General features: G+C 45.7%; 1 protein-coding gene across 1 annotated transcript in view; it reads left to right on the top strand.

Annotated features, from left to right (window-relative positions):
- Nucleotides 1-23612, top strand: part of SMARCAD1 (SNF2 related chromatin remodeling ATPase with DExD box 1) — a 1912998-nt gene that overhangs the window by 1247099 nt on the left and 642287 nt on the right. Inside the window, exon 15 of the mRNA XM_069630562.1 lies at nucleotides 12859-12994. Coding sequence (XP_069486663.1) covers nucleotides 12859-12994 — 136 coding nt within the window. The remainder of the gene's footprint in view (nucleotides 1-12858; nucleotides 12995-23612) is intronic.

Here is a 23612-nt window from a genome sequence, read left to right as displayed (position 1 = left end):
CCTCTCTTCAAGGTTTGCCCCGGCTGCAATTTACGGGGCACGTCTTTTCGGACAATGGACATTCCCTGTGCCTCTACTGCCTATATTCGGATCAGACGCATGTGGAGGACGACTGCGTGGCTTGTCGGGAGATGGTACCGTGCACGTGGGCCAACCGACGCAAGCGCCTCAGCGAGTGGCTGCAGGCCAAGGCCCCTGCTCTGGGGGAGTCCCGGCAGCATGCCTCCCCTGCCCAGAAGAAAGCTGAGCGGTCTTGTAAGACCTTTGAGAGTGCCCCTCCCGTGGGGGCCCAATATTAGGCGAAGCACTGCAAGTCCACTGCCTCCAGGAGCGCTGTTGCGACGGGCTTCTCGGCGGCCAGGGCGAGTTCAGCGTCTCCAGCACCTTCGACCATGAGCCATCGCTCAGGCTCTTCAAAGAAGAGGAAGTCGGACCATCCGGGCAAGCTATTGGAGAAGACCCAAGCCGGACCGACAGAGAAGGCCAAGGGGAAGCAGGGTCACGACTCGCCCAACCCCCCCCCCCCCCACCCCCCTAAGGTAAAGTCGCGGACGAGACCACAAAGGCCCAGGTGCATCAGACGAAGACCCACACTTCCATCGAAGTAGTTGGGGCGTCGCTCGCGAAGGCCGCTGGGGTCGTATCCTAGGGCACGGCCTCTAAGGTGAGGGTATCCCTGCCTGCTAGGAGGGAGTCTTCTTTCCAGCCCATCGAGAAGACTCCGGAGAAGGTGATGCCCATCATTTCACCGAAACAGTCTCTCCTGGTCACAGAGAAGGTGGGGGGGGGGGACGCTAGTTCTCCAGGACACATTTCCTCAGAGGAAGAGCTCACCAGCCTCCCGGTCCTCCAGGAGGGAAGATGCGTCAAGAGCAGGCCCTACGGGAGGGATCCCGAGGGGGATGACAATGAGACCGACTAGGAGCAACAAGGCGGTGACGACGGAGCGGATCAGACTAAGCCGCAAACGCCCCGGTCCCAGTCGCTTCCACCCCAGCAGCCACCTGTGGATATCTCAGTGGACATTCTTGCGGCCCTGCATACCCTGTGCTTGGAAATCCGAATGAGGATCCCTTTTGCGCCGGGCGGCCCCGCCCGCGGCGCTGAGGCCATCAGAGGAACCACCATCCAAGAGGAGAGTTCACCCCCCCTCTGCCTTTTCGCCCCTCGCCCCCCTCTCCCCCACCGAGGGATGACACGGAACCGGACACAGCGATGACCGGCACTGGCACGAATGACGACGGCGGCCTGAGAGATCTGCCATCTCCGCTGGACAGATATTCACCCCCTGATGAGATTGGCTCGTTCCACACCATGATCTCCAGGGCCTCAGAGCTGTTCCAGCTTGTCCCAGAGGAGAAGAAGAAAGAGGGTTTCCTTTACCAGCGCTGGGAGGCGAAGAGGAAGACTGTACTTTCGATCCCGTTATTGGATGACATTTGGGTTGAGGCTTTGTCCCTCATGAAGAACCCTTCTTTGGCTCCGGGGAAGAGGGATTGCTACGAGAAGTACAGAGAGCTGGACTCTGCGCCCAAGTGTTTATGGTCCCAGCCGTCTCCAGACTGTGTGGTTTCAGCGGCGGCCAAGAAGTAGTCTTCGGGCTCGTCCTTGTTGGCACCCCCCCGGACGGTGAGAGGAAGAAGTTGGATGCCATGGGGCGAAGAGTGATCTCGTCAGCGACAACGACCATCAAGCCTGCTAACGCCCATGCCATTGTGGCGCGTTATGACAGGGAAGTTTGATTCTAGATGGCCCCCCTCCTGGACTTCCTTCCTGATGACAAGCGGGCTGAGGCGTTGGAGATTCTACAGGAAGGCGAGGTTGCTTCGGACCATGCCATTAGTGGCCACAGACTTTGCCGACACGGGATTCTGACAAATGGGCAACAGTGTTTGCCGCCTTCCGCGAGGCTGGCTAAAGGCCACAAATTTCCGCCAGGATGTTCAGTCAAAGGTGTTGGACATGCCCTTCGACAAGGACAATTTGTTTGGAAAGACCGTGGACGAGTCTCTCCAGGCCATCAAAGCGGACACAGACGGCTCGTGTCCTGGGCACGCTTCAGCAACGGCGGCTGTCCTATTGGACTTCTGGAGGGAAATCCCAAAGTTCTCTAAAGGATTCGCAGGAGGTGTCTCGTCCTACCATCAGCCCCCCCCCCCACTCATCGTCCCAGGAGACTTACAGGGGCCGCGCCAAGTTTGGAGGCAGACGCCGTCGTTGCCAAGGTCCCCAAGTCAGTGCTTAGATGTCGAAACAAGATTGAACCGGCCGTAGAGTCGGGCCCCCACCCGTGCTCCCCGGTGGGAGGCCAGCTGGTGAACTTCGTCAGTGTGTGGAAGACCATCTCCACCGCCCGTTGGGTGCTGGTCGCTCTCACCCACGGACACACCCTAGAGTTCCAACGGAAGTGTCCAAGGGTACCACCAATGGCCCGTCAGGAAAACCACGTCCCTCAGCTGCTGCTGGAGGTACGGGCTATGTGAAAAAAGGGGGCGATCAAGCTCGTCCTGAATAAGCTCCGGGGCTCCAGAGTCTACTCTCGTTACTTTCTCGTCAAATCTTTCAGATGGTGACCCTTCAGCACATGCTAGGACAGCTGGAAGAGGGGCATTTTCTATTGCCGCTGGACTTGGAAGATGCCTATTTTCACATGCCCATACACAAGGGACACCGCAAGTACTTGCGCTTTGTGATTCAAGGACAACGTTACCAGTTCAAGGCCCTTCCCTTCGGGTTGAAGTCCACGCCACGAGTGTTCACAAAGTGCCTGGCCCCAGTGGCGTAACAGCTATGTCTACGAGGGATCCACGTGTACCCGTACTTGGACGACTGGCTCATCCGGGCAAACTCAAGGGACATCGCCCTCGACCACACAATGAAGACAGTCCAACTCCTGTCGGAACTGGGGTTCTCGGTAAACTTTGCGAAGTGCTGCTTGACTCCATTGCAGGACGCACTGTTTCTGGGAGCCCGTCTCAACAGTGTTGTGCCTGGCATCCCCATCGGAGGAAAGGATTGCGGCCATCCTGGGCAAGGTACAGTTGCTGTTGGCCCTGAAAGTCACAAGGGTAAGGTCCATCAAGTCCCTACTCGGCATGTCATACGTTTATCTCGTTCGGCTGTGCAGTCTGTGGATGCGTCCGCTGCAGGAGTTCCTTGACGCCCGCTGGATACAAGTGGAGGGTAGGTTCAAGGACAAGATAACACTTGACGAGAGTTTCCGTCGAGCAATACTTTGATGGGGAGTGTGCGCACATTTGTCCGCAGGCACGGATTTCCAGATCCCACCTCAAAAGGAGACGGTCACGACGGACGCCTCCCTGGATGGATGGGGAGCGCATTCTGGAAGTCTTAATGCAAGAGGCCTGTGGCTACCGGAGGAGAAGTCATTGCACATCAACGTTTTGGTCCCTCAAGTCCTTCCTTCCCTCAAGGGCAAAGTGGTATGGGTCTTCATGGACAACACCACCACGATGTTCTACATCCGAAAGCAGGGGGGAACCATATCCGCAGCGCTCTCCAAGGAGGCGCAGGACCTTTTGGCACTGGGCCGTAGCTCAGGGTATGTTCCTCGTTTCATATAGCTGTCATGATGCCTACCCCCGGGTATCCAGACCAAGTCCATCAACCCCGGAAGCAGGCATCATGTTACCTGGAGCAAACCCAGCAACCCCTGTTAGGGGCTATCTGGGTACAGTCCTGGCGCCTATGGCGCCAGGCTCATATGGGACATCAGTCCTGGCGCCATAGGCGCCAGGCTCATATGTTAAAACTTACCTGATGCAGACCATGCTGCAAGGGATCCAAGCCCATGTGAGGCTTGAAGGGACTATTTTATCTTAGGGGCTATTTTGTTACTCGGGTGTGCTGTGGAGGAATACTTACCTGGGACTACTTTGAAGGCTATTTAAACCACGCCCGAAGAGCAGCACATGCTTCGCGTTATTCTGCATCCAGCAGCGTAATGCTCACCGTGTCTGCAGTCAGCATCCTGCCACGCCCGCCTCGAGTCCAGAGCGCCTAGAAAGAAGGGAAAGAAGAAGAAGGGTTTGAACAAGAACTTTACTGGATTTCTTACCTGATTTCAGATTCAGCGCATCTTCGAACCAGAAACAGGCTTCATTTTAAACGCGTCGCATCGCCAGCATTAGCGCCGGGCCATACTCACCGTTCCTCGCAGCATCTCAACGATCCGGTGCTGTCTCCATCACCTGGTTGCGGCATTCCAGCACCTAAGGGGGACAAGAAAACAACAAGGTGAGCCAAGGGAACAAACAAGGACAATCTCTTGCCACCATATGCTTACCTGATTTTACCGCAGGAGGTATTATCCACCAGCACGCCAAATCTTCCTACGCTGCACCTGCAAGAAAAGGGAAAGCAGCGAGTTAAACCTTGGCATCATTTACCGGACAGTGTTACAAAACACAGACTCTTACCTGAACGCTTTCAGCTGCCACAAGACGATCATCTTTTGGGTCTAAGCTGCAAAAGAAACAAGGAATTGGACGAGTGATTAATCGGACATTTTGAACTCATTAGAACTATATACTTACGGCCTTTCGCCCGGAGGTTTAGAGCCAAGATTTGTCCAGAACTCTTCCAATATCCTCAAGCCAGTGAAGTAACTGGCCATCAACACGCCCCTGCATTCTTCACAGGATGTAGAGCTCATCATACAAAACTATAAGGTGAGCTTTGTGAAAGGGAATGTCAGAAGTGATAAGTGGGGACGCAGTGAGGTGTTAATGCTCAAATCCACGGGTGTCTAATTCCCTTTCCCCGTCTTTAGGAGACTACTTCTACGGGTCAAGCAGACAAAGCTAGCTGGGCCAGTCTAGTCGGTCATCTCTGCACTACGCATCACGTTGGTGGAGACTGTGGCTGTCCAGTTCCGCTCGACACCCCTGTGGGAGCCAGGTGAGCATAACAATAGCATGAATGAAGAACACCATCGCCGACTCTCAGCAGGGAGCTGCGCTCTTGCCATGAGTGGAAACTTCAGCAGGACCAAGTAGATCACCTGTTCCGTAGATGAGGCAATCCCCAGATCAATCTGTTTGCGACGAACACCAAGTGCCGGAGGTTCGCCAGCCGGAGAGCATGGGGGACACATTCTCTTTCCTCTGGGATGGCCTGTTTCTGTATGCGTTCCCTCAGTTGCCGTTGCTTCCCCGACTAGTCAATCAACTCAGACGGTCCCGGAGCAGGATGATCCTCGTCGCACCGACGTGGCTGAGACAGATATGATACCCGGACCTTCTGGAATTGTCAGCCTCCCCTCCAGTTAAAGCTTCCGGCGGACGTAGATCTTCTCGCCAGGGAAGGAGGTGCGATTCTGCACCACGACCCATGATCGCTGAACCTGAAGGCCTGGCTCCTGCAGCACTAGAATTTTGGGACTACAATCTCCTAGCTGATTGTAAGGAGGTGCTCGCCAAGGCCAGAGCTTAATCTACTCTCAAATGCTACGGGCACAAGTGGAAGAGGTTTGCCGTTTGGTGCTGTACTCAGATCCACTCTGTACGAGTCACTGCTCCGCAGGTGCTTCCGTATTTGTTGTCGTTGGCCAAGGCAGGACTGGCCCATGCTTCCATCAAGGTTCATCTGGCGGCTATCTCCTGCTACACCTGATCTCCTGGACGATCATCCTTATGGTCACATCGTTTGGTCAAGGAGTTCATGAAAGCACTATTTCGCTCGTTCCCGCCGGTGAAGGCTCCGGCCCCGGCATGGGAGCTCAATGTGGCGCTGACTAGGCTCATGGGTCCACCATTTGAGCTTATGCATTTGGCGCAGCTGACATTTTTGTTGTGAAAATCAGCGTTTCTTGTGGCCATCACCTCTACACGACGAGTGGGAGAGATCCAGTCACACTCTTGTTAACCACCGTACTTGACATTCCACGAGACAAGGGTAGTGCTACTGAAGCACCCCTCCTTCATGCCCAAGGTGCCGTCTGACTTTCATATAAACAAGCCCTTGGTTTTACCTGTATTCTTCCCGATGCCTTCGTCGCTGGCTGAGAGGACTTTGCACTCGGTGGATGTGGCTAGAGCGCTGAAGTTCTATGTGGACCGCACAAAGAGTTTTCGGAAGGTGTCACAACTTTTTGTGAACTTTGGTCCTGTGAACCATGGGAAGGCCCCCTCCAAGGCTTCCATTTCCATGTGGCTCTCCGGCTGCATCACCCATTGTCACCGGTTGGCAAACCGACCAATGCCTGGCCGTCCGAGAGCCCATTCGACCAGAGCGATCGCTGCTACTACGGCGTTCCTGTCTGGTGTGCCCCTGCTGGACATCTGCAGGGCTAATACGCGGAGGTCAATGCACACTTTCACGAGATTCTACTGCGTCGACAGGGATTCCAGGGAGGAGTCCAGAGACGGCCAAACAGTGCTTCGCAACCTGTACGCTTGAAGGTGAGCCTGGTGAGGAGGTAAGAGATGCTTAATGTTGAGATGCTTAATGTTGAGCCTTGCCACCTCCCGTGGTTGTGCATGTGTACTGCTATGTATTCTTTATTCATGAGCATGTGAATCCATGCCAGACCCCATGCTGGAGAAGGAACAAGTTACTTACCTGTAACTGTTGTTCTCCAGCATGGGTCTTGCATGGCTTAACATACGAACCCTCCCGCCTACCCCTCTGCGGCTCTTCTCTTGGAACTGCCACTTTACGTGCTACTAAATCTGAAGATGGATGCCAGAGGAGGGGCTTGGGTAGAGGGCAGTCATTGACTGGGGGCAGTATGACCCAGAGACCAGTGATTGGTTGTTAGGAGAAAGACAGTTCAGAAGTGAAACTGAAACTGATTTTTTTCTTTACCTAGGATTCACAGCCTGACGACGGGGAATATTCATGAGCATGTGAATCCATGCCAGACCCATGCTGGAGAACAACAGTTACAGGTAAGTAACTTGTTCCTTCTGCATCTCCTATCATCCGCAGGCAGGAAAGCCGCTCCCTGTCAAGACCAGGGCTTATTCCACGTGATCGGTGGCTGCATCTATGGCGCTTTTTTCTGACATCTGTGATGAATCTAATGTAGTCGTCACGGACTCCCCGGTTGTGACATCCTCCCACGTGGCCATGGAAGGGCAACGGCTCCATGATACTGTCCCTGGGGGTGGCTGTGGAGTATCACATGGGAGGAGACAACTACGGTGGGGGGATAGCATGGCTCCATTGGATGAGGCATGGTATCCACCGTTTGCCCATAAGGAAAACCGCTTTATGCCTAATACCCTAATGGCGCCTGCTGTCATGTATCTGTCCCACCTTAGGAATTGTGAACAAAACGTTTTCCAACAATCTTTTTGCCAAGGGATCAAAGGAATTTGCCAGGGATAAAACTTCCAAGAGAGTTCCCGTCAAGAAGAACTGATTAGTCGTCTGAAATCACCAAAAGAAACTTCCCAAATACTGTACATCAAATGGACTTAAATTCCCATAACCACCTAAGTACTTAGACGCAAAGAATGGGAGAATTGATGCAAACTACTGAGAGCCTCAAGCTCATTGAATGTATTAGTTTGTGAAAAGCACAGGTACACAGGACCTTTTAAAATGGCAAGCAGTTTGTGACTGGGAGCACCAGGGCAGAGGCAAGAGAATGCTGAAGACACATGCTGGTGTTGCGAGGCAGACTGCTCAATCGCAGAGAAGGGAAGCCACGCTGGGTGAGTGGAAAATGCCATGTAGATGCGAGGGGTCGATAGGGATTCCTGGGCGATCAGCAGCTCACTGAGACAGTGGTGTCCCTACCTGAGCCTGAGCAGAAGCAGGTGTGCAGAAGCAAAGCACTGTGTAGGACCGGATAGACATTAGAGTGACCTTAAGTGTGCAGCAAGCGGGGAAGGAACGCTGTGCAAGTGCGAAAGGAACCGAAGACGCTGTGAAGAATCAGTGAGTAGGCCCAGACCAGGTGGGGACCCCTGGGCGTTTCGGCTACCGTGCCAACGTGCAATATAGTATTGTAAAGTTACAGAAGCTGAAAGAAATGGAACTGTGTTTGAAAGCGAAAAGGGCAGAAAGCAAAGCAAGACCCCAATAACATATGAGCATATAGATTGCAAATGAGGGTGGGAGGGAACAGATATACTAAATCCAAGAGATATATGTAATGGTGAAAGTAAAGATAAACTTTGAAGCACGAGCGAGAAGTCCTGGCAAAAGAAGCACACCAGGCATCCAAAGGCATACAAGTCAAGCCCCTTCAAGAAGCATACCAGGCACATGAAAATACATAAGAGAAGTACTGGCAGGAGAGTACACCAGGCAGTTTAAAGAGACCATATTTTGAACCAATAGTAAACTTGTGTTACACAAAAACTGTTAAAGACAAAGAACTTTTTAAGAACTTATTACCGAAGAAGAATGTTGTGAAACAGAAATAGACATTATTCAAGCATTGAAGAATCCAGGGGAAGGGAATCGCCCTCTAGAGCCAAGGTTTTTCCACCTTGGAAGAACATTTAAGTTTGAGTTATTCTATTTCTGTTTATGAACACTAGTTTTCCATTCATCAGGTTGAAGACATTTTTCCCATGTTACTTTTGTTGTTTGTTTATAGTTTGAGGGTCAGGCTAGAACGTGTTTGGACACAAGGACTGCTTTTCATCTCTGACATCCTGACACAGACAGTTCCTTTGTTTGTTGTATAGGTAGGGAATTACTCTTAGAGCCGGGCCATAGATGCATTTTCCCAACCCATATCATTTAATACAAGTGTTTTGAACCAAAAACATGACCACGTTCTGTCCAGCTTTCATTTCTAACCCCTCACATGTCCCACTGTTGGACATCTGCAGAGCAGCGACATGGAGGTTGGTGCAAACATTCATAAGGTTCTACTACGTTGATAGAGATTCTATGGCAGTCTAAAGTCGGCCAGGTGGTACCATGTAAGCTGTTTGCATAAGGTTAGTGTCTCCCATGGTAATTGTTTGCTGCAAGGAGCTTACCTCCACCCGTTATGGTTATATGGTACTGCTCGCTTTGTAATCTATTCACATCATGTGAATCTATGAAAGAACCAATGCTGGAAAAGAAACTAGTTACTTACCTGTAACTCCTGTTCTCCATCATTTGTATCTCGTATAGATTCACATGTGACCTTCCTGTCTACCCCGCTTGGCTCTTTTTGGCTCATGCTGCCACTTTACTTGCGCTGTACCAAAATCTGAAAATGGCCTCCAGAGCAGTATAACCCAAACGGTGATAAGGGAGCTCTTAATTGACGGAGGTTTTTCAGTTTAAAACTCAACATCCCTGTGGTTCAGCTGGGAATCCTCGGAAACAGGGAATATTCACAGTATGTCAATCTACGAAAGATACCAATGCTGGGGAACAGGAGTTCTAGGTAAGTAACTAGTTCCTTTCTTATTAAAAATGTAATTTACAAATAATTAGCTTAAGCAACACACATTTGCTTTGAGTTACCACCTTTTAATAAATGCAATGTGTCTAACCGCCTGCTCCCATTTGCCCTTCGCATCAGTTTCATCAATTTTTCCCATGTGGATGAATATAAAGGGCATACAAACATAAAAAGGGTAACTGTTTCTACCACGTTTTTACATCTTGGGCAATACTCTGAGCTTGCTTTTGCCCAATTACTGGTAAAAAGAACCATGATATGTATAAATGCAACTTTATTAGCAACACTCTGTGCTGGCTTCTCCATCCAAGACAGATCATCTTCAAAACCCCCTAACAGTTTTGGTAATCAGATACTGTCGTCTTTGCACCTAAATCGTTGTCAGTTAGAAAATGGGTAAATGCCCAATTGTTAATTGCTGCTTTGACTGTTTCTTTACTTTTTTCATCTATTATGTAGGGATAATTCCACAGATGGAAGAGGTTAAGGACTGATGCCACATTTATGATGCATTTCGGCCATTTCCATTGATCCCCCATTAAGTCATGTGCTATTGGCCACAATACTTTTTTGTGTAAGGACATTTCAGCCCTCGTGTTGAAACGAACCCAAAATTGAGTAGTTTAATTATTACATCATAAAATATCGGCGTATAACCCCTTCCAAGTAGGTAGGGATAGAGGAAGCGTATATCGGAATTTCTACCAAATTCTTAATACATTTTTGTTTCCGCTAGCCCCAAATTACCTAATGCCGAATGGCCCCATAGCTCTGCACCATGTCTTGCTGCTTCACGTGCTGCTGCCTTGTATATCTCGACTCCTCATAAAATGGTATTCCTTCAGAGTTAGCAACCACTGTTTTTTGTTGAATTCACTCTACCTCATTTGGTATGGTGTGTGTTCGAAATACGCATGCCCAAATAATTTCGCCATTCAGGGTGAAAGTGTGGTTTCCCTTTCTTAGCATTAGGATATTGGCATACCATTGCCACCTTCCATATTACCAGGGTATTCCATTTAAGGCAATCCCATCCCTCTGAGGACAGGAAGAAGGTCAAAGCCAATATGGTCAAAAGACAGGAAAAAATCATCTTGTTGGACAGCCATCTTAGAGTGCTAGCCATTCTGAGTAGCTCTTTACGGTCATTGCAAATGTACACAAGTAAAAAATTCGACACGGTTTGAAAATATCCACTGCCACCGGTCCACCCTTGACACATTGGGCCTCATTACGGGTGTGCCCGTGTGATAACACCGGTGCTGGTAAGCTAACGGCACCATTGTTACCGGATCGGCGCACTCAGAGTTCTGTGGGTGGGTGCCGTCCCACCCATCAGATCTGACCTGGCAGGTGGAACGGCACCTGCCCGCAGACTTTGACGGATGCACCGGCACTGTTGCACACAGTGCCGGTGCATCCGTCCTCCCCATTCCCATTGAGTCCTAGGGGACTAGAATGGGAATGGGGAATCACTTTTTCTGGCGCCCGGGAAAAAAGCACTTCAGCGGCAGCCTGACGTTTTTATTGGCACGGCTACCGCCGGAGTTATGAGGCGCATTACATTTGTAACACAAAAGAAACAGATATAGGGATTCTAAGAATCCTAACTGCACTTCACTTTAGGGTGATGTGTGTAAATGTAAAGATACAAGACTTCTTAAAGAGACACATAGTCTCTTGGCACGGATAGTCATTTGGACTGATCAGTATCCCCATAAAGGAGCACAAAGCAAGGGAAGGCTTTACTTAACTCCTAAAAGTCAGGAGTCAAAGCAAAAAGAAAGGATGTCCCATAGAAGTGTATGGGAGGAAAGTGGCAAAACCGAAATCTTTCCTTATGTATATCAACAAACAAGATGGCAGAAGGTTTATTTTCCTAATGGTTCATATCATGGAGTGGACGTTGCAGCATAACATTGGGATACTAGCTGTCCATGCTCCAGGAGTCTCCAATACAGAGGCAGATCAGATCGCCTGAGTCGACCGACAGAGGGAAATGACAAATGGGAACTGCATCCACTACTAACACAGTCCATCTTCCTCAGCTGGTGATCCACACAAGTAGAATTATTATTATTATTTTTTTGAAATTAAAATTCAGCTTGTTACAACCTTTTTTTAAAGAGAAAACAGAGTCACAAGAAAGTCCATATCGATAATCAAAGTAAAACATTCACAGTTAAAAATGAAAAAAGAAAAAAAAAACTTTCCAATTACAAATATCGAAGAATTCTTAAGATTTTCTAATTATGACTATCGTGTTCTCATTTCTCGCTCTATGGATACAAATAATGATTTGCCATGGAGTCCAACAGGGAGTGTCTGTATTTTACCTCGAGGGATGACCTTGCCCGAACTCTCTGGAAGATACTCTAGCTATATCATGGCAGGGCTTGATGGCTTGCATTTCCCCCCACTTCTGCTGATTCAATGAGCTCTTTGCAAGTTCCTTGAAGCTGCACATTGCACAGCAATCTTCATATCCCCCTGGTGGCCAGCCAGGTTTTGATTTTCAGATCTATGGAACATTTAATTTCTTCAAAATCTGTTGATCCAGGAGAGTGGGCAGATTCAGCATCCCTCCCCACAATCACTGAACTTGATACTGTAGTGCGTGAGCTCAGCACTTAAGAGCATCTTGGCTAATATGCACATAATTTAAGCTGCAATAAGGATGCCACAATATCGGAATACAAGAGAAAAGGGCCCTGGTGCTACTATTGAATGCTTGAGGAACAAAGGAATACATTGCCGTTCTCCTTAGACAATGTCTTGTATTTTATTTCTAGCCTAGCAGTGCCAGGGAAATAAGTTGGAGACGTGCAGGACACACCAGTCTGCCTCTGATACTTACCTCGATTCTGAGAGGTAGTGTTTTTCAATATCATTCCATAGTGAAACAGTATTTTGATGGACTTAGCTTCATTTTTCTTTTTGTGATGCCCCCTCATCTCAAGTGGGACCTCAATATATAGTCCTCACTGCGCTTTGCGATTAACCCTTTGAGCCTCTGGATTCACTAGACATAAGGCTAGTCTCATGGAAGAATGCTTTTCTAATTGCAATAATGTCTGCCAGGCACATGAGATTCAAGCTGCCTTAGTTGAACGATTTACATTTGTTCATAAAGACATGGTCATACTCTGACCTCGCCAGTCTTTTCTACTGAACATGGTGTCGGAGAGTTTGGCTAGACATTAGTTTCTATATCTGTTCACTAGAATAGGATGGCATTTGGCCACAGGGCTGATTCTGAAACTCCATCTTAACAGTATGTTTGGAGCCATCAATCTTTTGCCTTATCTTGTCTGCAAAGAAGTTGTTTATAGATTTGCGTTGTCTGTGGATTTCAGTAGTACTTTGTTGTATGTAGTCTTTTTTGTTTCTGTTATAAGAGTTGTCTATTTACTGAGAATGCTCCTAAAAATAGTTTACTGATACAGTTTTTAACACACGTTTTTTTCTTTTGACAGATACAACAGTGCAATCAGCAATTCTGATGATCGCAGCCTTTTTCGACGCATGAAAATTCATTATGCTGTCTTTGATGAGGGCCATATGCTAAAAAATATGAGTTCAATGCGTTACCAGCACCTCATGACTTTAAATGTAAGGAATGCTACATTTGAAGCGTTATTTCTTTACCCCAGGTGATCCGTGTTCTTTCATGTTGAAACAAGCACTTCCATTCCTGAGGTTTATGAAGATTCTTTAGTTTGCCAATTTGGAAGGTGAATGTATCATGCATTATGGTTATATAATAATTGCTTGCCTGGCTGTCCTTGTTTCTGGGATTAGTTTACAATTAAATTGCCATCTATGTTCTTTTGAGACTTTTAAAATGATTGAAAAATTCTCTTAAAACACATATTTGCACATTTCACTCCCATTTGTGCCACACAGCGTATGCCAATCCTTGCAGCAAATGTTTGTGTGAGGGCAGTACAGTGTCTTTTGGCATAATTCCCATTGCCCGAAGGGGAAAACTGTTAGAGTAGGACAAGGTGGTCTTATTAAATGTTTTTTTTTTTTGTTCCGTCTGCTTTTATGGTTGGGTTGTAGTCTTCCTGAATATTTGTTTGTTATCCCCAGATGTCAATGGCGCACAAAAAATGTGTACCCTATTGTAGATAGATACTGAGTGATATTTTGCTGGTCTGCTGTAAACTCCTTTGGGTGATTAGTTGGTATGGGGGAAACAGTTCCCTGCCAATATTTAAGATGAAACCTTCGATTTATTGACTTTCACAAAGCTCTTGGCTTATAACATTTCATGCATTTGACAAATCAGTATAGAATTTTCAAAATTGTTAGTTTGGCCGTTGGGAAAGTTTGGTGTCAATCCTTCCAATGGTTCAACGGTTACAAAGTGTCCGAAAAAAGGTGTGGGTATATGCGCACATTTTGCTCAAGCCCACAGTCCAAACCAAGGGAAGGATTTTCGTTAAATGTGATTTGGGAGTGTTAGGAACTGTAAAATGAGTGCTCCTTTTATTCATTAGTTTGGTAGAAATCTGTAAAGCATTTATTTCAATTGAGCAGAGAGCAGGGTGACCCTGGCTCAAAAATGTTATGCATCTGTAGTTGCACATCGCAGCAGTGTCTTTCAGAAATGAAAAGCTGCCATTATTCTTCCTCTCTCACCTTTCATGCTACCAAACCTGTAATCTCCTCCCTCATCTTCTCTCGCCTCTTCTATTGTTCTTCCCTCTTCCTTGGTCCCCTGCCTCCCACCTTGCCCCCCTCAAATCCATCTACCACGCTATCCGCACCCTTTGCCTTCTCTCTCCTCTTGACTCCATCTCTTACTCACTTTCCAACCTAGGCTGGCTTCCTTTCCACTCCCAACTTAAATTTCACTGCCTTTGTCGTCTTTAAATCTCTCGATGACCTTGCCCCTCCATATCTATCATCTCTCCTCTCATTCCACACTCCCTCCCGCTCCCTTCGCTCTGTTGATCTCTTCTTACTTTCTGTTCCCCCACCCCCTTGTGCCTCTTCTCGTTTCCGCTCCTTTCAGCTCCTTGCTCCTTTAGACTGGAACTCCCTGCCTCTTTCTATCCCCTCCATCCCCACCTATTCTTCATTCCGTTGCTCCTTGAAATCACGCCTTCTTCATCCCCCTCGACACCCTATTCTCTCTCTCTCTCTCTCTCTCTCTCTCTCTCTCTCCCTTTATTTCTTTCTATCTCTCCCTCTGTTACCTCCTTCTCAGCTCTATCCACTCTCCCCCTTCCTCCCTATGATCTCTCTTCCTACTATGTAATTTACTCCCTAATCTCTCTCGCTCATCCTTCCTTCCCCATCTCCCTCCCCTTCTCCTCATATGCAAATTGTTCTACATACTGTTTTTTGGTCTAATTCATGTATATTGTTTGCTTCTATTGTTCTATGTTTTGTGTACTCTTGTTAAACTGTAAAGCGCCTTGGATTAAGGCGCTATATAAATACAAATACACAATACTCTTGAGTATGGTAGGTGACGTCATGCTTGAAATTCTATCTATGTGTGCCAGGGGTTGTTTAAACCCATGGATAATGTGGAAAAGATAGCGGTCAAGATTTTGCCTGGAGATCAATTTTTGTTTGTCTACTTGATCTGATATCCAAGAATCTTAGATTGAGTGAAGGAAACAAAGGATTGCTTACAGTATCAAAGATGAAAATTGTACGCATATACACTCCTTGTGACCTAATTAAAAATCCACAAATATATGAAGTCAATTTGGGACCATATTTTCACCTTACAATGCAATACAATCTGTGGATTTCGTTCCTAATTACCTAAAACATTAGTTCGGCCTTTTCTTAATAGGGCCCAGTATGTTGACATTTCAAACAATTTATTTTGTTACGTTTTTTGTTTAAGTAAAGGTAAACTACTGAGCTGTGCAATGGGGGTGATCTCTACTGACATGATTTAGGAGGATGCTTTGACTTGATTACATCAGACACTTTGATATCTGGACTGCCAAACATCTCTACTACTTTTGCAAAAGTTGCAAGGAAAAGAGTATGGATTATATAAGAAGGGGGACTTCCTTTAACTCATCCTAGACCCCCCTAACTCATCCTGGTCCCTTGGCCTCTTCCTGTTATGGCCTCTAATGTCCTTCCCAATGGCTGCCCTCATGCCCTTCTTCCTAGTTGCTGGCCTGTGGGCCCTCATTCCTGGTCATAAGCCTGCCGCCCCATGCCTTCTTCCTGGTCCAGTTCCCTTTTCCCCTTACTCGTCGGGGTCCTTTGACCTTTTACTCGTCTGGTGGCAAATTCTGACATTGCCTTGGGCATGCCTCCTGTTTCACTGACATGCAATGAGGGTGTGAGGGGGGAGTCCCATTGCGTATAGTTACGGAGAACATTGCATATGACATCAGTTATATCAGAACAGAAAAGTCTTACTTCAAGTGGTGTGGGATATAGCATAAAAAGTGAAATAACTTTAAAAAAAAACTTTAGTTGACAGTTTTGACATTCATTTTCCAGTTTAATGCAACAAAACTATGGAGGATTGGCATGCATTGACAGCTATGCCACCTTAAATCCCGGCCCCCGTTACACAGCCCAGGAGCACACTGATGACATAACCAATTACATTGCTTATGACATAGGTCACATGTGAAATTGAGAGCAATGCAATAAGTACAAAAAAATCATTACAGCAAGTTAAAAAAAAGTGCATGGAGTCCAGTGTAATGCTTGTCTTCATTTAACAATTAAGAATACTGTCACGTTTTAACCATTATTAAATCATAGACATGAGTCCCTCTTGAATGAGTATTTAAATCCAGATATTCCAGCCTTTTATAACTTTGTACTTAAATGGGTACCTTTTCCATGAAATCACTTTAGTAAGTTGAGGGTACTCAGTAAATTCAGCGTTCAGGTAATGTTGAAAAGTAGTCTGTATGGATGCAGTTGCTTGTTAAGCCCACATTATAGCTTTTCAGTGCATGATGAATAACTAAGTACACATTGTGCCAGTGTAAATATGACGCTGCAGCAGTCCAGAGAAGGATAATACATAAATAAAAGGAAAAGGTTAACCCAAACCCCTTATCACAAAAAACTGTAGGTTCCACCAAGGAAAAGGTAGGCCCCCAACTATGTGAAACGTTATTGCTTCTGTTAGATGACCTGTAAAGGCCAGTCACCAGGAAATAGATTTTTTTAGGACAAAATGTTATTCGTTCAAAGGCATAGAATCTGCTCTACTGTTATATATAGGAAGAATGAGAGTGGGCAACTTCATGATCCAGGAAGGAGATCTCGTATCTTCATCCTGGTATACAGCTGAAGCCAGTGTAGCTCATAAGTGGGGACATTCTATAAAATATCCTATCCTTAAAATCTTGTTTGACCCCAAGCATGTAGGACCACCTTTATAGTGGAGAGTGTGGCTTGAGGAGAGTAATAAAAATCAGCTTGTGACAAAACCAATGCTTGGACTAATTGCCAAGTCATTTGGAGAGATTTTAATTGCTTTCAGAAAATAAATGAAAACATATAGCTTTCACTGAAGACTTGAAATGCAGGATGAAGAAAATACAAGGGTCCAGAATGTAGCCAAAGCTTTTGCAGAACCAGCAAACTACGGTGTGGTATCTGGGAGAGCAGCATAAAAAATCAAAGTGAATCCAAACCTGTGGTTTAGAATAAGAAATTCAGTATTGGACATGTACAGTTTTAAAAAGTGAGGTGCCATTCATGCCTCTATTCCACCAAGGCAGACACAGAGGAGATAGCTCCTTCAAATATAGTTTTGAGGTAAAATCCACTACACCAATCATCTTGTGGAGCTTAGCAGAGTTTCAATGTAGGTTATTCCCCAATGGTGTTTAGTTAGATAAGGGCTTCTGTCTGCCATTAAGGCCTCACCGTTGGGTATTACAGATTTTAGATAGCAGAGGTTACCAATCTCTAGTGACGATCCCAGGGTTGAGGGACGCCTTGGTTAGGGAGGGAAACGCCAGTCTCTAGACGAGAGCATGATGGATGGCCCTTGGAGAGCCCTTTGACCAAAAAGCAAATAGAAATCCTTCAGCTGTCTTCAAGAGTTGGTATGTTCTTGAGGTAATCTGAGACACTTGGGATCTGTTCTGGGAATCCGTTTTCCCCGATCTAGCCCATTTGCTTGCAGGCCCATTTGCTCGAGGCACATTTGTTCGAGGCCCATTTGTTCACCTTTCTTTTTTTAACACATTTCTTTTCAAATGGGTATAGGTATTTAATTATGGTTGTTGGACAGAGGGGTGCATGGGGTCACCCCCGTGCATTTCTATTTGCGTGGAAATGTGTTAAAAACAGTTGTTAACAAATGTTCCTCGAGCACATTTTCTCGAGCAAACATCATAGAACCACTGTTTTCCCTCAACTGCTCAATCCCAGTTTGTAACTTGTTTTGTTAACTGTTGCATACATATATGAAATAAGCACACAATTAGCAGAGCTCTTACCAGCCCTTAATCCTGCAGTCTTTCTTGCCAACTCGGTCCTGTTTTTGGATAATTGAAAATACATGTCTCAGACCGTGCATCTTTTACTGAGATAGTCTTCGAATTGAAAGAGGTCAGGAAGTTTTAGCACAATGTCCCTCTGGTTCCTCAATAACTCTTGTGCCATTGTATTAGGATAGCTTTTAAGCATTATATCTAATTAGGCCTCATTTCAACATCTCATACGTTTGTTTAGAACTGCTTGGTTCTACATGTAGCATACCCCTAGATCACATATGGTAATATGTTTGTTAAGCTGTAAAGCTATTGAGTATGTCTTCTGTGCCACCTACTCTATTCTCTGATACAGTATATTGTCTTTTATGTAAGGCAATGTGAGGCTGTGGTTAAATGGAGCCTAAAATGGATACAGCTATCTCCCTCCATAAAGCCTACATACAGCGGCTCAGTGCCATAACAAATTTATTTTAAGACTTTACAATTGCTGTGAAATTTAACTTCATCAAGGATTGTTTAACCTACACCTTGTTGGAAATAATGCATGCCTTTCCAGCATATCTTAAGGTCAATAACAAGGATTATCTGAATTAATGGCAGATTGGATGGAGACTCCCAAGTTCACTTTCTGTAGTTAATCCTCAACATTTATGATTATGTAGCCAAATACACAGGCAATAGTCATTTGCACAAGAATAACAGACTAAAGTTTTGAGTGGTTTCACTTGATGCCCAATGTTACTGCTTCATTTTTTGGGGGAATTTGCTGAGATTACATGTTTGTATAAAGCCTAGGTTTGTCATAACTCTCCAAAGCCCCACTGCATCTAGTGGTCCCTGGGGCCTACTGTATCTCGACATAGTCAACCCAGGGGTTGGGGCGGCAAAGTAAGCAGGACCACCTTAAATGTGTGAGGGCAAAGGGATGGTTGGCCTCCACTTTGCGCCAAATAGTTAATACTACGCCCAGTTACCTTAGGGTGTGGTGCGCTTTATAAATAATAATTAAAAAAAAACTAACGACTCTTCCAGAAAAATGGAAAACCCTTTGGAATTATGAAGTCTTGTTACCAGTGTTTTGGATCCTAGTTGTGAACACACAATATGCTCCCCCACCATATTACCATGTTCCTCCATTTCTTCATGAAACCTACGTGTGGACAGGAAGGGTTTCCAAGCACTATTGCTAAAACAAGCTGATCGGAGTGCCAAGAGCCGATTGGGTACTGGACTTTCTTTATGACAGCAGCGGATTTAAATAACTTTAAGCCGGTATATAAGGTTGGTTTGTCTTTATTACAAATTCAAATAGTCAGGGAATTTGGATTAGCCGATCCACCGGGTTGCTGTTCTTAAGTGGTACAACTTAAAATGTATTTTAGGACTGAGGTCCTTGCCTCTCTCCCCAAATAGGTTTTGCATTCTTTTTGGCAGTTAATCACTCACTCTCTGGGGTTTATAGTAGCATGCACTTATTTTCTGACCATTTCCAGGGTCTTTCTTGTATCGCCTTGGATTTTTCAAGATTTTGAATTATACAGCTGGATTAGTTCTCTAGGACCACGATCCGGCTGCTTTGGGTCGTCTGTACTGGGGTCAGGTTTCAGACTCTTTGGCACTAGTTAGACCTCTGTGGTTGTCTGGCTTAGCCCCCCATCCTTTGTCCGTAGCAGGCTGTTCTGCTAGCAGGGCCCTAGACCCCTCAGTAACACAGTGAGGCTTTTCCACTACTGCTCTATCTTAAGATCGAGGTCTTGGTGACCTCTATTTGGTCCTATTGCCTCCTTTCTGCTCCTGCCCTCCTTCTATTCCTCCTTTCTCCTAGTTTCTCTCCCATTGCCCTTCATGCCTTTTTCTTCCATCTTGCCGCTCCACTGTGCTCTCTCTTTTGACCGCCCATGCCTTCATTCCTCTTTCTCCCCCCACCTGCTCTGCATTCCCTTTTCCTCTTCAATCCGCTTTTGTCTGTCCGCCTCCTATACGTTTGATTCTCCTTTTCACCAACTACTCCCTTTTCTCTCCTTTTCCTTCTCTCTTCCTTTTAATTCCTGATACTCTCCTTTCCACCTCCTCTGCTCTTCTCAGTTATCCTCTCCACTTCCTTGCGCGTTCTTGATACTCCCTCTTTCAGCTCTGCTTTCCATTCCCTCTCCTCCACCTCTGCTTCACTTTCTTTCCTTGTTTTTCCCTCACTGCACCACCATGATCCATCCACACATCACTCTCTGAATTCATAACTCCTGCAACTTGGATCAGTGCTGCTACCCTTTTATACTTGACTCTTGAATGTCTCAATATGTTTATTCAAATTCTCCGGTCTGATAGCAGGCAAGTTTGCTTTGTGATGAGTTGCTGTTTGGTTTCACTTTTCGAATTCACTAAGTTCTAGTAATTGATTTGTGGGTTGCTCTGCTAGCCAAAGTATTCATATATCTTGCTGTCGTAATGTATTAACCTCTCATGCTGCTGCTTTTACGGTGGTTTCAGAGGCCCAGTGTCACACGCTTTCTACATTCTGGAAATGATTCAAGCTTTTGCCATTTCTGGCTTTCTTCAAGCTGGATTGTGCCATGCCTGTCGACGTTTGGCTAACAGTGTTTCCAAACATTTACATTTCATTGAAGCAGGCATCTTTACCTGGACCTTGTGGCTTCACGGACACCTTCTGCAGCAGCTCTGCCAACCACATGTTCCTTTGCCTCACTCTGCCTTCAGACCTCCAAAGGGTAACTTCCTATTCTGTAAAGGGGCTTTAAGGATAACGTGTCTGGGCAAATATACAAGGTAAGGGATGGACTGGGGAGCCTGAGGGATCCACCATGTACCACTTCTGGGGTCTGTATCATGGAGTCTGTGGCAGTCCCCTGGCCTTCACAGTCATCACACTACCATACCTAGCATCGATCCATGGGACTTTGTCACACCCCTAAGCTGCTTTCTGGTTTCCACTCAGCAAATGCGACCTCTCCCCATTCTAACCTTCAGTTGCACTAGAGCCTGAGGCACAACAAATTAAAAATGGATTTTGTGGCACTTAAAACCTGTGCCTGAAAGGATGCTGCCTGATATTTTTACAGGTTCTTGTCTCACTGCAGTTTTCCATGTCCAATGTTTCTGCTTTCTATTCATGATAGGTTGAGAGCATTAATGGGTCAATGCCACTGTTCAACTTGCATTTATTTCACTAAATGTTAGTGTTGTGGGATCATATAAAAGGCAAGTCTATTGTTTTTCTGACCGTAAAGAATGGTTAATCAATACATCCTTGCAGTGTGCCCCGTTATAAATCCTAAACCTTCCTGCAACGTTAGTCTTCATCAGTTGTTGCACAGTATCTATAAACCTATCTAGTTTCTGCCTTGCTGCATGAAATTTATCAGTGCATTTTATCGATCATATCTGTACTTCACGTAGAGAGAGCACAGTCTCTAGAAAATTAAACTGTGCAGTCTCTGGTTTGCCCAAGAGTTTGGATTACAACTTGGTTCCCCCATCTTCTGACACTATAATTCTGCATTGTCTCTTTACAAGTTGGATCCCAGAGCACACTTAATTTCAAATATTAATTTGAATTTGACAACTAAAAATCCATGTTAAACAGTATAACTGTACACAATGAGCTGCAGCTTGGCTGAGACAATGGTAATACACTTGAACCCAAGTATCCCCACTTATTATAGACCCATTACAACAGCCCCTTTTCTATTAAAGATAATTGACAAAGCAGCCAACCTCCAGATACAATCGTACCTAGAGATTAGGGCTCTGGCAGTCTGGCTTCAGACCTCAACATGGCACAGAAACGGCTTTGATTGTCCTGACGAACCAAATTAACTAACTTTAAGACAATGGGAAACTTGCCCTCTTACTCCTATTAGACCTATCTGCCGCATTTGATTTGGTGGGTCCTAAGGTGCTCTGCAAGCATCTGTCTATTGCTGCCCACTCTCCCCAGAAGCAACAGCCTGGATTCAGTCCATTTTGAATAACCGGTCTATGGGAGTGTTCTCACACGCTGCCTTAGCAGACCCTACACCAATAACACAGTTTGATGACCTAGACCATCTGGGTGTCACCTATACTAATTATGCAGATGACACCCACATCTTCATACCACTGACCAGTGATTACGATACAGACCTGACCTTAGTTAACAAAATCTATTTTATCATTCAGGCCTGGATGGCCTCACACGGCCTGTGTCTGAAAGATGATACGACTGAGCTCTTGCTGCTAGGAGCTTCGGCCAATGCACTTTACCTAGGTGTTAGCAAATATATTGTCAACAAACATCACATTTTACATAACAATGCACTTAGAACGCCACTAAGTATTCCAAGAAGACAACATATCTCAGAAGCCAAACGGAAGAATAATTGGCTCTCAGTCAAGGACAGAATACAGTTCAAAACTGTCTCCTTTACCCACAAATGCCTAACCAATTCAGCCCCTAAATACTTAATGGAGAAAATGGTCAAAAATACGTCGACACGCCCTACGAGGGCTGCAAATGTTTTTTGCCTAGAGGTGCCCAGATGTAAACTAAAAAAAAAAAAACAGGGGGGTAGCAGCTTCCCTGTTATGGCAGCCCAGTTATGGAACTCCTTACCTACAACCTTAAGAGCAAACCAGTCCTTCTTTAGCTTTAGGAAAAGTACCAAAAGTTGGCTGTTAGCAAAGAATTCATGACCAAGGAAAACATGCCTTACGTAAGACCCACCCCATTAACACAGTGTTTGTATCTATGTATATTGCCTTTTGTATATACCTTATGTATCATATTGCTTATTTCCTCGTGTAAATAATGTAACAATGGCCTGTAACCATTCTACCTTGTACCTGATCCTATGTGTAACTTGCAAACTGAAAATTACCTGTAACACGCCCAGATACCTGCGGGTTTGGAGCGCTATATAAATAAACAAACACAGACCTGCAAACTCTGAATAGAGGTGCACTGTTTCTGCCAAATGTTACATCGTTGAGCTTAAAAGCCTGAAGCCAGAGGGTCCTACAGTTAGGGCTATTTGAATCTGCTTCAGGACCTTGGACAGTAATGATTTTAGGTGGGAGAGATTCCGCATGTGTTTTGTGCACAGGAAGTTTGGTTTGAATCATGCATATGTCAAGGGAATAAGGTAATGTCAGATTTACTTTATATAGCTAAATGTGGGTTGCAATATTCTTCCATCAGAGTTGACCTTTTGGCTATTTCAGCCTATAGGGAGGCTCAATCACAAGCTTCCTTTTTCAATGATAGAGGATTGAGGGACCGAAAACGTTTTCTTCTCCTATTGGAGGACAGGATCACCCGTGGAAACTGGACATTTAATTGCCAAATTAATAGAATCTCCCATGAAGCCTCTAAATGTGGATATTTTGCCGTACCTGATGTGGTTAGTGGTTTTTGTTGGTGTCCAGAATAGTTGGTGAAATGCAAGCTTTGTATTCCGACGAGCCATAGTTGGTATCTCATATGGATGAGATGTTCCAAGAACACATTTCTTTACTTACTAATATAGTTCCATGTAAAGATTCCTTATGGTCTAATAATTATCCCATTATCCAAAACCTGTACACATTGCATGTTAATGTAGAGTTGAAATTCGACCTCAATAGCAGTAGGTATATTTGGAAGAGAAAGCAATATTTTGTTAATTGTTGACCTTGTAATGGGAGTCTCCCAGCTTCTAAACAATTGATTTCAAGTTTAATTTGTTTTCTTTATCCACTGTTATCGCTAAGCAGGTAGACATCTCTCAGGTAGCCCTAGT

The sequence above is a fragment of the Ambystoma mexicanum genome, chromosome 6q (genome assembly GCF_040938575.1).
Source record: "Ambystoma mexicanum isolate Mex_15411 chromosome 6q, UKY_AmexF1_1, whole genome shotgun sequence".
Classification (NCBI taxonomy): Eukaryota; Metazoa; Chordata; class Amphibia; order Caudata; family Ambystomatidae; genus Ambystoma; species Ambystoma mexicanum.
Note: the sequence above shows the minus strand (reverse complement) of the source record. Positions and strands in the feature narration are given on the sequence as shown.